This window comes from Callithrix jacchus, chromosome 2, assembly GCF_049354715.1.
Source record: "Callithrix jacchus isolate 240 chromosome 2, calJac240_pri, whole genome shotgun sequence".
Classification (NCBI taxonomy): Eukaryota; Metazoa; Chordata; class Mammalia; order Primates; family Cebidae; genus Callithrix; species Callithrix jacchus.
This window is the reverse complement of record NC_133503.1, coordinates 16,166,010-16,182,329: the sequence shown is the minus strand read 5'-3', so window position 1 is coordinate 16,182,329 and position 16,320 is coordinate 16,166,010. Positions and strand designations below refer to the sequence as shown.

The following is a 16,320-nucleotide window of genomic DNA, read 5'->3' as shown; positions in this document are numbered from 1 at the left end:
CAACGTGGCTAAATCTTGTCTCTACTATAAATACAAAAATTAGCTGGGCATGGTGGCACATAATCTCCCAAAGACTTTGCAAGGCTGCGTTTAGAGCATAAAATTACACTCCAGCCCCTGGCAAAGACCTTTCCCCAGTAGTCACACATCACAAGTTTATAATGGCTCATTTATCTATCTCCCTGGTTACTACTCTGCCTCCATCACCCACCCCACTGCCTGTGGCCTTTTCCTGCTCTGAAAAGACATCAGGGTCATTCTTGCCCTAGGAATTCTACATTCCGTGTTTCCTTTTCCAGGGATATTCCTCCTGCAGGTATTTCTGTTACTGGATGGAAAGTCTTGGCTGTGAGTTGGTCAGGTGCTTGGTGCATTGAACCGAGAATTACAACACAAGGCTGGGCGTGGTGGCTCACACCTGTAATCCCAGAACTTTGGGAGGCCAAAGTAGGAGGATCACTTGAAGTCAGGAGTTCGAGACCAGCTGGCCAACATGGCAAAACCCCGTCTCTACTAAAAATATAGAAATTAGCCAGATGTGGTGGCACATGCCTGTAATCCCAGCGACTCGGGAGGCTGAGGCAGGAGAATCCCTTGAACCCGGGAGGTGGAGGTTGCAGTGGGCAGAGATTGCCCCACTGTACTCCGGCCTGGGCAACAAGAGCTAAACTCCACGTTAAAAAAAAAAAAAATTGAAACAGAAAATGCACAAAGCAACAACAAAAATAAAACGAATCGACAAAGGACAAAACAAACAAATGGAGTAACAAAAGCACAGATTGACTGGAACAAAATCACAATTCAGAGAAAGGGGCAAGCTTGACCAAGCAGCTCAAGAGACCCTCAAAAAGGGTTTTTAATTAAGCTAAAAGAATTTGGGGCTGACCAGGGTGCCTCACGCCTGTAATCCCAGCACTTTGGGAGGTGGAGGTGGGCGGATCACCTGAGGTCGGGAGTTGGAGTTCTACCAACGTGGAGAAACCCCGTCTCTATTAAAATAATAATAATAATAATAATAATAAGTAGCCGGGCGTGGTGGCGCATGCCTGTAATCCCAGCTACTCGGAAGGCTGAGGCAGGAGAATCGCTTGAACCCGGGGGGCAGAGGTTGTGGTGAGCCGAGATCGCGCCATTGCACTCCAGCCTGGGCAACAAGAGCCAAACTCCGTCTCAAAAAAAAAAAAAGGCTGGCCGTTGTGGCTCAGGTCTGTAATCCTAGGCCTTTGGGAGGCCGAGGCGGGCGGATCACCAGCCTGGCCAACGTGGAAACGTCGTCTCTACTAAAAGTACAAAAATTAGCCGGGGGTGGTGGCTGGCACCTGTAATCACAGCTACGCGGGAGCCTGAGGCCGGAGAATCTCCTGAACCCGGGAGGCGGAGCTTGCAGTGAGAGCAAAGCACATCTATTGCACTCCAGCCTGGGCAACCGAGGGAGACTCCGTCTCAAAAAAAAAAACAAATAAAAAACAAACCACTCCAAAAAAAACCTCGAAAAAGGAAAAGGAAATATCACCAGAACGGATATTACTGCACTTTTCACGAAGATGAAAAAGGAAATACCAGAACGGATTTCACCGATCTGCAAACCTGCAAACAATTCGGCCAGCAGCTTCAGGGCCAGCGTTTTTGCGCAGGCGTAGAGGGCTCCGGTGGAGGCGGCGGCATGGGGCTCAGTGCGCGTGCGCCGGTCTCAGAGTCTGAGTGAGCACACGCAGGTCCCCGCCCTCGCTGCGCCTGCGCATTGGCTCAGACAACTTGGTGGCGGCGCCCAGCGGGCGCTGGGTTGAGCTCAGTGAGCTGCGCGCGGGGTCTGTCCGGAGTGCGGGCGACCGGACCTTCGCCATGCCGGGGATGGTGCTCTTCGGCCGGCGCTGGGCCATCGCCAGCGACGATTTGGTCTTCCCAGGGTTCTTCGAGCTGGTCGTGCGAGTGCTGTGGTAAGGACGGCGGCTATGGGGGCGGTGGAGCGCACCGGGGAGGGAGCGTGGTTAGGGGGGCGAGCTGTTCCCTGAGACGGTGACAGAAGTGGCTTCCCGAGCTCTTTCGTGGACCCAGCGCTGGCCACGCATCCTCTTACCGACTTCTCACCACCGCCCGAAGAGGTGGGCAGTGGTGCTGTGTCCATTTGACGGATGACAAACCGAATCCCCCAGAGTTGTGGGCCGGACCCGGGGTCACACAGGGAAGCGTGGAAGTCCGCGCTGCACCACACGAGCACCCCTCGGTGTGCAGCGCCAAGACCTGACTCTGGGAGCAGCGAGCGTGTCACCACTGGCAAAAGCCATGGCCTCGAGGTCTCCTTTCTCCAGTCGGGAGCAGCCACTTGTTTCCTTCCTTCCCTTTGTACGGAAAAGCAGAGCACTTGAATCTGCAAAATGAAGGATGGGAAAAAAATACCGAGCCAGTTGTGGCTGCATTTGGTGAGAAACAGACAGGCTCAACATAAAACGCTGTTGTCTTTCAAAGTGTGGAATCAGTGGGAAGTGGCATTGGTGCCTGAAATCTGTTCCCAGAGAATCTGTGCAGGGCATGAATCATTGTTATGAAAAAGTAGCTTTTTGGCCGGGCTCCGTGGTTCACCCTTGTTACCTCAAAACACTGAGAGGCTGAGATGGGAGGATTGCTTGAGGGCAGGAGTTTGAGACCAACCTGGGCAACTTAGTGAGACCCCTTTTCTTTTTATTTTTTTTTTGAGACAAGGTGTCACTCTGCTACCCAGGCGGGAGTGGTGCGATCAGCACTCACTGCAGCCTCTACCTCCTGGGCTCAAGTGATCCTCCCACTTGGAACCACAGACTGGTGCCACCACTCCCAGCAAACTTTTTCTATTTTCTGTAGAGATGGGGTTTCACTGTGTTGCCCAGGCTGGTCTCAAACTCCCGTGCTCAAGTGATCCTCCTGCCTTAGCCTCCCAAAGTGCTGGGATTGTAGGTGTGAGCCATGTCACCTGGCTTGATTTCTGCCCTATTGGTTTTATGTATTACACACAGCAGATTACAGTGTATTTGCCAATTCCTTCTTTTTTTCTTACTCTTTTTTTTAACTGCTACTCTCAGACCAGGGCTACCCTATAGGCAGTGTGCCTGAAGTAGCCATGTTTGTCAATTTCTTATGAATTCACAGAAGTAAAAATTATCTTGTTAATAATTTAGCAGACATGTAGTTTGTTGGTTTACCAGTTGTGTATTTCTGAGTCATGATGGAGCTGTTTTCCAGCAGCTCACATTGTATTTGCTTGCTTGGGGCTTTAAATGCCTCTCATGCCTACAGCAGGCATACAGTAAGAACAGTAACGTAAGTATGGAACATATAAAACTCATGAAAAAAAGAAAGCCATACTCTTTAATTGACTTGTTAGATCTTTTCTTTTTCTTTTTTCTTTTTTTTTTTGAGATGGAGTTTCCCTCTTGTTGCCCAGACTGGAGTACAATGGTGTGATCTCGGCCCACTGCAACCTCCACCTCCTGGGTTCAAACAATTCTCCTGCCACAGGCTCCCAAGTAGCTGGGACTACAGATACATGCCACCATGCCCACCTAATTTTTGTATTTTTAGTAGAGCTGGGGTTTCACCATGTTGCCCAGGCTGATCTTGAACTCCTGACCTCAGGATCCACCTGCCTCGGCCTCCCAAAGTGCTGGGATTGCAGATATGAGCCACCATGCCCGGCCTAGATCTTTTATTGCTGAAAATTATATTCCAGGCAAGGTGCAGTGACTCACGCCTGTAATCCCAGCACTTTGGGAGGCCAAGGCAGGTAGCTACTTGAAGCCAGGAGTTCAAGACCAGTCTGAGCAACATAGCAAGAACTTGTCTCTACAAAAAAAAAAAAAAAAAAAAAAAAAAAAAAAGAAAGAAAAAGAAAATTATATTCCAAAGTGAACCCTGCCTTGTTTTGGAAAATATTAACTCCTTGTATTTCTTTGTATCGTGTTTTACACAGCAGCTCCTTTGATTTCATTTCTGACCCTTCCCCTTTTTTTGCCAGGTGGATTGGCATTCTGACGTTGTATCTTATGCACAGAGGGAAGCTGGACTGTGCTGGAGGATCCCTGCTCAGCAGTTACTTGATCGTCCTCATGATTCTCCTGGCACTTGTCATATGTACTGTGTCAGCCATCATGTGTGTCAGCATGAGAGGTAAAAAGTAGCCTTTCCTATTTGATACTTATTTTTTATTTTAATAGCTTTATTGAGATATAATTAACATACCATCCAATTCACTTACTTAAACTTTCCAATTCAGTGGTTTTTTTGCACAATCACAGAGTTGTGCAGCCATCACTGCCATCAAGTTTAGAACATTTTCTTCACTCCTAAAAGAAATCCTGGCTGGGTGGGGTGGATCACCTGAGGTTGGGAGTTTTAGACCAGCCTGACCAAAGTGGAGAAATCCCATCTCTACTAAAAATACAAAAGTAGCTGGGCATGGTGGTGCAGCTACTTTTATAATTTTTAGTAGAGACTGGATTTCTACTAAATCCCAGCTACTCAGGAAGATGAGGCAAGAGAATCGCTTGAACCCAGGAAGTGGAGGTTGCGGTGAGCTGAGATCACGCCATTGCACTCCAGCCTGCGCAGCAAGAATGAAACTCCCACTCAGAAAAAAATCCCGTACCAGGCCAGACACAGTGGCTCACACCTATATTCCCAGCACTTTGGGAGGCTGATGTGGGTGGATCACTTGAGGCCAGGAGTTCGAGAGGAGCCTGGACAACACAGTGAAACCCTGTCTCTACGCGTCTGCTAAAAATAGAAAAGATTATGTTGGTGTGTGCTTGTAATCCCAGCTACTAGGGAGCTGAGATTGTTCCAACCTGGGTGACAGAGTGAGACTCTGTCTCAAAAAATAAAGGAAAAATAGAAATCTTGTACTCCTTAGCAGTCACTCCTCATTTTCCCCAAACTCCCCTAGCCCTAAGCATTCACTAATTTGCTTTCTGTCTGTGTATATTTGCCTGTTGTGGATATCATATAAGTGGATCGTTCACCGTGTGGCCTTTTGGTCTGATTCCTTTTTTTTTTTGACACTTCACCTGGATTGGTCTGGTTTCTTAAACTTACCATAATGTCTTCAAGTTCATCCATGTTTTAGCATATATCTGTACCTCATTTATTTATTTAATTTTGAGATGGGGTCTTGCTCTGTCACTAGGATGAAGTACAGTGGGCTGATCTCAGCTCACTACAACCACTGCCTCCCAGGCTTAAGCAATTCTCTTGCCTCAGCTTCCCAACTAGCTGGGATTACAGGCGATTTGTTTTTTCTCTCACAGCTTGGATGAACATTTCTTTGATGACTGATGAGCATCTTTTCATTTGCTTATTGGTCATTTGTATATCGTTTTTGTGGAAATGTCTGTTCAGATCTTTTGCCCAGTTTTAGACTAGGCTATTTACCTTTTTATTTTTTATTTTTATTTTTTGAGATAGAGTCTCCTCTGTCACCCAGACTGGAGTAGAGTGGCGTGTTCTCTGCTTACTGCAGCCTCTGCCTCCTGGGTTCAAGTGATTCATCTGCCTCAGCCTCCCATGTAGCTGGGATTATAGGTGCCCACCACCACACCTGGCTAATTTTGTATTTTTAATAGAGTTGGGGTTTCACCATGTGAAACTCTGGTTGTCCCTTTTGTTTCATAAATCAAGTCCCAATAGTGTGTCATCTGAGCTGAAAGAATGCTTATTTAGCTTTTGGCTGATACTCCTCTCTAAAAGGATCACATATTGTGGAGGGAATGTTTGGAGCAGGTGGAATTCAGTCACCCCCATCTAGAAGACTGATCCTCTTCTTCTGTAGCTCAGTTGGGGAAAACTTTGATACTGTGGTTGTTTCATTTCTTTTCTTTCCCTTTCTTTCCTTTTTTCTTTTCTTTCTTTTGAGACACAGTCTTTTTCTATCACCCAGGCTGGAGTGCAGTGGCATGATCTCAGCTCACTGCAACCTCTGCCTCCTGGGTTCAAGTGATTCTCCTGACTCAGCCTCCGGAGTAGCTGGGATTATAGGCACCCACCACCACACCCAGCTAATTTTTGTTTTTTTAATAGAGATAAGGTTTCGCCATGTTGGCCAGGCTGGTCTCAAACTCCTGACCTCAGGTGATCCACCTGCCTCAGCCTCCCAAAGTGCTGGGATTACAGGCATGAACCACTGTGCCCGGCCTAGCTTCTATTTTTTATTTGCAAACCTCCCAGATGAAATCCTACGGTTGCACCTTGTGGGAGATTTGATTAGGGATGGTCCACCCTTATGACTACCATGTTTTGATAGAAGAGCACTTTGACATACAAGGTGTGCCATGTGCCTTGTTTGGCTTTGATTGTGGGATGTCTGCTTGTGTCTTCTCTGTACTTATATCCCAAGAGCTCATGACTAAGCTGGGGCTGTAAGGGTTATTCTCTTGTGAGGTTAATTGCCGAGTTTAAAATGAGGAAACTGAGGCCAGCACAAGAAAATTAAATGCCAATTTATTTAACTCCCGGACGAGGTTCCATGGTCCCGGGGAAAGGGGCCAGGGAAGTCGCCCCTGACTCCCCTCGGGCATGGGGTTTTATAGGGAGTGAATGCGTTTGATTGGCTGTGGAGAAACAGGACGTGGATGGGGCGAGCTGCTATTGATAGGTAGGCGGGGTTTTCCAACATCGGGCTAGGTGCGGAGTGCAGAGTTTTAATGTTGAGTGCAGATTCTGGTGACGGTTAGTTTTCAGGTGTGGAGAGGGATGGGCGAGGCAACTGGCCTTACAAGAGCCAGAGGAGATTGCTGCAGTGGCTGTAGGAGGTAAATGTAACGATTCTGGGACCTAGCCCTTCCTTTTGTTGCTGTTACATAAGTGGCTGTGCCTGATGATGGATGACAGGGTTATTTAACCAAGGCGGTGGTAAGGGCATTACATTCAGGAATGCAGCTGTGTTCCTTGGTTATGGGGCCGGTGACCTTACGAGGCCTGCTGCACCAGCCAGGTCCATACCAGAATCTCTTTATCTTAAAGAGAAATAAAATATAATTTTTATCTATTTTCTTTTGAGACAGAGTCTTGCTCTGTCGTCAGACTGGAGTGCAGTGGCACAATCTTGGCTCACTGCAACCTCCGCTTCCCGGGTTCAAGCAATTCTCCTGCCTCAGCCTCCTGAGCAGCTGGGACTACATGTGCACACCACCATGCCTGGCTAATTTTTTGTATTTTAGTAGAAAAATATTTCACCATGTTGGCTGGGCTCTTCTCCAACTCCTGAGCTCAGGCAATCCACCTACTTCGGCCTCCGAAAGTGCTGGGATTACAGGTCTGAGCCACCACACCCAGCCAGAAATTTTTTCTGGGCAGGCAAAACTATGTAAAGGAGATTTTCTCAGTATCATCATCCTCATCATCTTTTTAAAAAAATAATCAGAGATGAGGTCTCTGTGTTGCCCAGGCTGGTCTTGAACTCCTGGGATCAAGCAGTCCTTCCGCTTCAGCCTTCTAATGTGCTAGGATCAGTATCTTATTTTCTGGATCCTTATTCAGAGCGACTCCATCTCTTGATTCCTTGTCTGTGGATTTCATCAGCAGTTGTCATCACAGTTGGAATTCCAGGTCCAGGTGCTGCCGACATTATGATGTGTCTGTTTTTAGAATCCCAGCCCTCCAGGAAGCAGTGTGTATGCAAATACTGTTTCCTGTTTCTCGGGGGTGTTTGGCTATTGTTATAACAAGCTCCAAATATAGGATTTTTGTTTTGTTTTTTTGTTTTTACCATACCTGCACCCGTTCCCCCTCAGAGAGGTTACTGTTACAATTATTTAGCTTATGAAATTTTGTCTTTGTGCCAAAAATGAGGCTTTAGTCCCTAATATTTTAAAATGTAACTGTTTAAATCATTCTAACAGAAGTTAATTTTTGGAATTTAAAAGCTATTTCCTGGCCAGGTGTGGTGACTCACAAATGTAATCCTTCAACCTTTGGGAGGTTGAGGCAGGCAGATCATCTCCAGTCAGGAGTTTGAAACCAGCCTGGCCAACATGGTGAAACTTCATCTCTCCTAAAAATACAAAAATTAGCCAGACATGGTGGTACACACCTGTAGTCCCAGCTACTCAGGAGGCTGAATCAGGAGAATCACTCCAACCTGGGAGATGGAGGTTGCAGCGAGCCAAGATTGTACCACTGCACTCCACACTGGGCGACAGAGCGAGATGCCACCTCAAAAAAAAAAGGAAAAAAAAAATAAAGCTATTTCCTTACCAAGTCTTTCATTAAATCTTAGATTTTTTTCAATCATTGTTTTTGTTTTAATTATGTGGGTTTCGGTTTTTTGTTTTGCTGTTTTTCACTTTGGTTTTTTGAGACAGATTTTTGCTCTGTCACCCAGGCTGGAGTACAGTGGTGGAATCCGCTGCAGTTCCAAACTCCTGGCCTTGATTTCCCCATTTCAACCTCCCAAAGTGCTGTGATTACAGGCATGAGCCACCACACCTGGCCCATCTGGCATTTTTATGTTACTTAGATCAGTGTCTATTATAACTTCCCAAAGGGAGAGAGTCTAGGTTTTACATTAAGAATTAAAACACACAGGCCAGATGGGGTGGCTCATGCCTGTAATCCTAGCATTTTGGAAGGCCAAGGTGGGCGGATCACGAGGTCAGGAGTTCAAGACCAGCCTGGCCAACATGGTTAATCCCTGTTTCTACTAAAAATACAAAAAAAATGGGCCGGGCGCGGTGGCTCACGCCTGTAAACCGAACACTTTGAGAGGCCGAGGCAGGCGGATCACAAGGTCAAGAGATCAAGACCATCCTGGCCAACATGGTGAAACCCTGTCTCTACTAAAAATACAAACATTAGCTGGGCGTAGTGACACGCGCCTGTAGTCCCAGCTACTCAGGAGGCTGAGGCAGGAGAATTGCTTGAACCTGGGAGGCAGAGGTTGCAGTAAGCCGAGATGGCGCCGCTGCATGCACTCCAGCCTGGCGCTTGGCAACACAGCAGGACTCTGTCTCCAAAAAAAAAAAAAAATACAAAAAAATTAGCCGGGTGTGGTACTACATGCCTGTAATCCCGTCTACTCAGCGGGGGGGAGGTTGCAGTGAGCTGAAATTGTGCCACTGCACTCCAGTGGGACTCTGTCTCAGAATAAAAGCAAAACTACACTGAACTCTATAGGTACTTAAATATTTGTTTTACAAATATAGTAAAAATGTTAGGTCTAAGTGTTAGACATTTTCAAGTGGCCTCACACAACAGAATTGTTTCTTCTCAAAATTGAAGACTATGGGGACAAATAGCACATGTCACACAGACCTGGATTATATTTTAGAAAGTAGTCTGGGCGTGGTGGCTCACACTTATAATCTCAGCACTTTGGAAGGCCAAGGTGGAGGATTGCTTGAGGCCAGGAATTTGAGACCAGCCTGGGCAACACAGAAAGACCCTGTCTCTACAAAAAAATGAACAGTTAGCTGGGTGTTGTTAGGAAAACACCAGGGGCTCAGTCTGGGGCCTGTGGCTTGCCCCACAGAAAGCCAGTCACTGAGTATTTCCAAAGAAGAAGGCTTCAATCTGGTGCTATAGCCACTGAGAAGGGAGCTTGGTCTCAAATCCATCTCCCTGCTATAAACAGAAAACGGATTAGGAACCAGGGTAGGGCACAGAGGCATTTTTTGGTGATCTGGTGAGTTTCGGTTTTTGATACTTCCTGAAAGTCCTTTCCTGAGAAAGGAACTCAGGTTAAAAAAAAAATTAGAAGTTTCAACCTTACCAGAAGAGTCCATTTCTATGTTTATCCAAAAACAACTGTCAGGTCATGGTAGCTCACACCTGTAATCCCAGCACTTTGGGAGGCCAAGGCAGGCAGATCACTTGAGATTAGGAGTTCAAGACCAGCCTGGTCAACATGGTGAAACCCCGTCTCTACTAAAAATACAAAAATTAGCCAGGTATAATGCCTCTGATCCCAGCTACTTGGGAGGCTCAGGCAGAATCACTTGAACCTGTGAGGCGGAAGTTGTGGTGAGCCGAGATCACGACACTGCACTCCAGCCTGGGCTCCATCTCAAAAAAACACAAAAATTAACAACGACAACAAAACAACTGTGTATGGGACTATTCGGTCTATTTCATGGTGGTGGTGTACACCGGTAGTTCCAGCTACCCGGGAGGGTGAAGTGGGAGGATCACTTGAGCCTAAGAGGTTGAGTCTGCAGTGAGCTGTGATTATGCCACCACACTCCAGCCTGGGCAATAGAGTGAGAACCTGTCTCCAAAAGAAGATAGCTATTAAGTTCTCCGAGCTTCAGTTTCCTCATAAGTAAAATGAGATAATGACTAACCCAGTCATTGTGGGGATTAATGAAGAATGGGCATAAAGTGTTTTAGGTTGGTGTCTAGAACAATATAGGTCTCAAAGGGATGTGCAGCTTATTTTCTGGCTGTTAGAACTTGGGTGACCATATATCCCTATTTGCCTGGGACAGTTCTGTTTTGTGGCTGTTGTCCCAGCATACTAATAATAATTATATTAATTATTATTATTTTGAGAAGGAGCCTTACTTACTCTGTTGCCCAGGCTAGAGTGCCCTGGCATAATCTCGGCTCAGTGCAACCTCTGCATCCCGGATTCAAGTGATTTTCCTGCCTCAGCCTCCCTTGCAAGTAGCTGGGATTACAGGTGCCCACTACTATGCCTCGCTAATTTTTGTATTTTTAGTAGAGATGAGGTTTCATCCTGTGGGCCAGGCTGGTCTCAAACTCCTGACCTCAGGTGATCCACCTGCCTTGGCCTCCTCCCAAAGTGCTGGGACTATAGGTTTTAGCCACTGTGCCCAGCCCCAGCTTAATTATTAATAGTCTCCTTTTTTGCTCTCAGAAGTATAGCAGTTTGGCAACGATTATATTGTCACCCAAGTTAGAACCCAGGAGTGTTTTTTTTTTTTTTTTTTTTTTTTTGAGACGGAGTTTTGCTCTTGTTACTCAGGCAATAGTGCAGTCTTGGCTCACCACAACCTCTGCCTCCTGGGTTCAAGCATTCTCCTGCCTCAGCCTCCCGAGTAGCTGGGACTACAGGCGTGCACCACCACGCCCAGCTAATTTTTGTGTTTTTAGTAAAGACGGGGTTTCACCATGTTGACCAGGATGGTCTTGATCTCTTGACCTCGTGACCCACCCGCCTTGGCCTCCCAAAGTGCTGGGATTACAGTCATGAGCCACCATGCCCGGCCTAACCCAGGAGTGTTTTTAATCGCTGGTAAATCTTCAAAAGGAGCCTGAGACTTTCTGTCATGTTTCCCATCCTTACTTTGTCACTTGCTGTCTAACTTTGGTACTGATTACCAGTCACAAGTCAGAAAAGTCAGGAGGCAGGTGTGTGAACAGTACAGATATATGCTCTGCAAAAACTGTATTTTTGCAGAAAGGAAGCTCTTCATCTCTGAGGAAGCAACCAAGCAGTCTGAATGTTTTTTTGTATTTCAGGAACAATTTGTAACCCTGGACCTCGGAAGTCTATGTCTAAGCTGCTTTACATCCGGCTGGCACTCTTTTTTCCAGAGATGGTCTGGGCCTCTCTGGGGGCCGCCTGGGTGGCAGACGGTGTTCAGTGCGACCGGACAGTTGTGAACGGCATCATCGCAACCGTTGTGGTCAGGTGAGGTCTCCCTTCTTCTCTTTTAGTTTCAGTGCATTTGAGACGTAGGGGAACAAACCCTTGTAACATGACAGAGCCTGGCATTCCTCAAGCTTCCTGAAATAGTTAGAAATTGGAGTTACTTTCTGAGTAACTCATGAAAATTTAGAGACACTTGTTTATCCATGAAATGTAATTCATCTTTCAGTATCCATTTATTGATGTAGATTTCTTTCCTTACTGCTTCTCTCCTTTCTACGTTCTTTGTTTTTACTTAAAGTCTTTTATTCCTAATCCTTCTCTTACAAGTATTCAGAAGAAAACCGAAGACCAAAACAAGATCAAAAACTAAAACTAAAGGTATAAGAAGAGATATGGTGTCCAGAGTGGGACAGGGAATAATATTCTAGAACCATAAGGTTTTCATGTTTTTGTTTTTGTTTTTTTGAGACGGAGTTTCGCTCTTGTTACCCAGGCTGGAGTGCAATGGCGCGATCTCGGCTCACCGCAACCTCCGCCTCCTGGGTTCAGGCAATTCTCCTGCCTCAGCTCCTGAGTAGCTGGGATTATAGGCACGCGCCACCGTGCCCAGCTGATTTTTTGTAATTTTTAGTAGAGACGGGGTTTCACCATGTTGACCAGGATGGTCTCGATCTCTTGACCTCGTGATCCACCCGCCTCGGCCTCCCAAAGTGCTGGGATTACAGGCGTGAGCCACCGCAGGTTTTCGTGTTTTCTAGCCTAAAAATCTTGGAGATGATCCAGTTCTGCCCCCTCAACACCTTCTGTTATAAATAAGGAATTAGGCCTGGGCTGTTGCCGCATTTCCTAAGTCACACCGCCAGGGGGCAGCAGAGCCCCTTCAGAAGAGGCATCTCCCCGGTGGCAGGTGCTCCCGAATACAGTGACTTGCAGCGTGGAAATATTTAAACACAGATGAAAGAAAGGTCTATCAGAGTACCCTGTGATAAGGAAATTCTTTTGCTTTCATGAGAAGAGCCATGAGGCTCTGAAGGGGAACAAGTGCCCACTACTTCCGGGCCCAGGCTGCAACTCTGCCCAGCGGACACCTCCCTATTCCTTTTGCAGTCTTTCCTTTTAGGGTTGTAATCTTCTTAGGGCCTGGGTTAACCATCGATTCATAAGGAACTTTCTTTCTTTTTCTTTTTTCTTTTTTTTTTTGAGGCGGAGTCTTGCTCTGTCGCCCAGGCTAGAGTGCAGTGGCACCATCTTGGCTACCTACAGCCTCCGACTCCCAGGTTCAAGTGATTCTCCTTTCCTCACCCTCCTGAGTAGCTGGGATTACAGGCACATGCCACCTCACCCAGTTAATTTTTGTATTTTTAGTAGAGATGGGGTTTCACCGTGTTAGCCAGGCTGGTCTCAATCTCCTGACCTTGTGATTGCCCGCCTCGGCCTCCCAAAGTTCTGGGATTACAGGCACGAACCACCATGCCCAGCCTCATAAGGAACTTTCTAGAAGAAAGTTTCTCACCTCAGGCAGGTTCTGGGAGAGCTGCATCTTGCTTGGTAACAGGACCCTCTGTGGTAGAGACTCAGAAACTGAGCCCAGAGGAGGGACCCCTGATGCCTGTGCCTGGGGCCCATAGTCACCGAGCCTTTTCCTCTCTGTTTTGCAGTTGGATCATCATCGCCGCCACGGTGGTTTCCATTGTCATTGTCTTTGACCCTCTGGGGGGGAAAATGGCTCCGTATTCCTCTGCTGGCCCCAGCCACCTGGATAGTCATGATTCAAGCCAGTTACTTAATGGCCTCAAGACAGCAGCTACAAGCGTGTGGGAAACCAGGATCAAGCTCTTGTGCTGTTGCATTGGGAAAGACGACCATACTCGGGTTGCTTTTTCGAGTACGGCAGAGCTTTTCTCAACCTACTTTTCAGTAAGCCGAGGGGGTCTGGTTTGGTCTCTTTCTTCTGTTTCAGTGAATGCTTTTGATGGAGCCGGTCCCTCTGTTCCCATGAAACAGTGTTTGAGAACCTGGCCTCTTTAGGTGTGTGAGGGGGTGGTGGGAGATACTCTGTCTGTGACGAGCCCTCCAGGGAGCAGTTAACTTCAAGGACCGTGCCTTCTCAGACCCTGTCTCCCAGTGGGCGTGTCTTTGTATTGACACCCACTCACTGCCCTGTCAAGGTGCTGCATTAATCTGTAAGGAATTAAATAACGGAAGCTGTATACTTTGAGAAGAATCTGCAGTGAGTACTGAGCAGATACAAAGCACAGGCAGTGGCTTGAATCAAGGGTGGAATCAGATAGCGACTTCTTACCACTTTCTATCATGATGGAAATGATCAGTGATCCTACTTTTGGAAGACAGTTTGAATACATGATTGCGGCTCAGAAGCGATCGTCATTCTAGAGCTATTTCTTTAGTGATTTGAAAACGCTTGTTTTTCTTTCACATGCAGTGTGTGATCTTTCTATATGACATTCTCTGATAAATGCTGTTATGTTCCATAGTGAGACAAGGTAAGGGAGGAAGAGATTTCTGGACATCCTGCACACCTACCAGTCTCTCCACCCACCTCTGCGCTATCCGACTTTGTACCATCCAGGGCTGGTCCCAGAGCCTGACACCAAGCCATAGCAGCAGGCTTCATAGAGGGAAGAGGAAAGCGTGTCCCCTAAATAACTTAAAGGAGTGCTTCAACCTACTCTTAAGATATTTGGAAAAGGGAAGAACAGAAGCTGGCTATTTCTAGAGGATGTTGTAATCTATATCATAGGCAGAACTGATGGCTCTGGGCCAAGTGGCCAGTACATTGTCCTTCCTTTTTTTTTGTTTTGTTTTGAGGTGGAGTCTTGCTCTGTCACCAGGCTGAAGTGCAGTGGCATGATCTCGGCTCACTGCACCCTCTGCCTCCTGGGTTCAAGTGAGTATCCTGCCTCAGCCTCCTGGCAGCTAGGACTACGGTCGCATACTACCACGCCCAGCTAATTTTTTGTATTTTTAGTACAGATGGGGTTTCACCATGTTGGCCAGGATGGTCTCCATCTCTCAACCTTGAGATCTGCCCACCTCAGCCTCCCAAAGTGCTGGGATTACAGGTGTGAGCCACTGTGCCCAGCTTTTTAAAAAATTATTATTAATATAAATTTTCTTTAAGCATTCCATCGCCTAGAGAGGCTTTTTTTTTTTTGAGATGGAGTCCCACTCTGTTGCCCAGGCTGGTACAAGCGATTCTCCTGCCTCAGCCTCCCAAGTAGCTGGGACTATAGGCGCCCACTGCCCTGCCTGATAATTTTTGTATTTATAGTAGAGACGGGGTTTTACCACGTTGGCCAGGCTGGTCTCAAACTCCTGACCTCAGGTGATCTGCCTGCCTTGGCCTCCCAAAGTGTTATGATTATAGGCGTGAGCCACTGCGCCCGGCCAGTATATTGTCCTTTCTTACAGGTGATTGGGGATTCCTGAATTCTCCATTTCCTGGAGAAAAAGAGTGCATCAGGCCCAAGAAGACTGTCTGTTGCTTTCCTAGCTTGGGGTCCTTTTTGAGGCTTGCCATGCCCCATGAATATGAGTTTAGTCTCATAAATCTGTACCATCCACTGTGTTTCAGCAAAACCTTCAGCATCTTAAGAAATGAGAGTATACATTTGGGCTAAAATGGTGCATTGCTATAACGACGGATAATTTATCCATTGATTTCTTCACTTTACAAAATATTTGAAGTAGATTAAAAATAGCTGAGTCAGTTGAAGGGAAATTTTAAGACAGATGAACAGCATTTTTATGTTCTCCAGTAGACTTGTCTGAGGACAGGATGTGACAATATATAAAGGTCACATAGAGAAGCACTCCTGCAAGGAGAACGCTTTGTAAGATACCTGTGTGCCTGGAAATGCCTCTGTGTGTGCTTGTGTGCCTATGAACTATAGAAGACTGGATGTTAGAGAATCCGGGGGTGGTGCCTGCTGGGCTTCAGGACAGGCCATTGTGGTTTCCCACCCAGGACACAGATCTGGTGCCCAGCGACATTGCGGCGGGCCTCACCCTGCTTCATCAGCAACAGGACAATATCAGGAACAGCCAGGAGCCTGCCGAGGTGGTCAGCCACGCCCCAGGGAGCTCACAGGTGAGCCTGGCTACCATGGATTGTCCAGTTCTGACACTTAGACCTCTTGGTGGGTCTTCAAAATCATATAGCTAATCTATAACAATCACCTCCTCCCTTCCTCCCTCCCCTCCCCATTTTTTTCTTTTACTTATTTACTTTTTTTTGAGATGGAGTTTTGCTCTTATTGCCCAGGCTAGAGTGCAATGACACAATCTTAGCTCACTGCAAACTCCGCCTCCTGGATTCAAGTGATTCCCCTGCCTCAGCCTCCTGAGTAGCTGGGATTGGTGCCCGCCACCACGCTCGGCTAATTTTTTGTATTTTTAGTAGAGACGGGGTTTTGCCATGTTGGCCAGGCTGCTCTTGAACTCCTCACCTCTGGTGATCTGCCTGCCTTGGCCTCCCAAAGTGCTGGTATTACAGGAGTGAGCCACCACACCTGACCTGACTCCTCATTTTATAGGAATGCAGCAAGCACGGTGGAAGTTAATGGTAAAGAACACTCTAATGACTTCTCTGGTGTCTTGCTGAAAGGAGGTGGCGCTTCCTGTCTAGATGCCTCAAACTAGTACATTTCCACGCTGCTGCCACACACGAGCTGCCAAGAACTGGGTGTCTTAACACGGAGCAGCAAAATACTGTTGACATG

General features: G+C 46.9%; 1 protein-coding gene across 2 annotated transcripts in view; it reads left to right on the top strand.

The window, feature by feature from the left end:
- Positions 1-1,743: 1,743 nt before the first annotated feature.
- The window catches only part of DAGLB (diacylglycerol lipase beta), a 33,674-nt gene continuing 19,097 nt past the window's right edge, over positions 1,744-16,320 (top strand). Inside the window, exons 1-5 of one of the 2 annotated variants that reach the window (XM_002744066.6) lie at positions 1,744-1,937; positions 3,989-4,140; positions 11,446-11,617; positions 13,237-13,495; positions 15,567-15,689. In XM_002744066.6, the coding sequence (XP_002744112.1) occupies positions 1,843-1,937; positions 3,989-4,140; positions 11,446-11,617; positions 13,237-13,495; positions 15,567-15,689 (801 nt within the window). In that variant the 5' untranslated portion in view covers positions 1,744-1,842. The remainder of the gene's footprint in view (positions 1,938-3,988; positions 4,141-11,445; positions 11,618-13,236; positions 13,496-15,566; positions 15,690-16,320) is intronic. The other variant, XM_008983564.4, reaches the window with a different exon arrangement.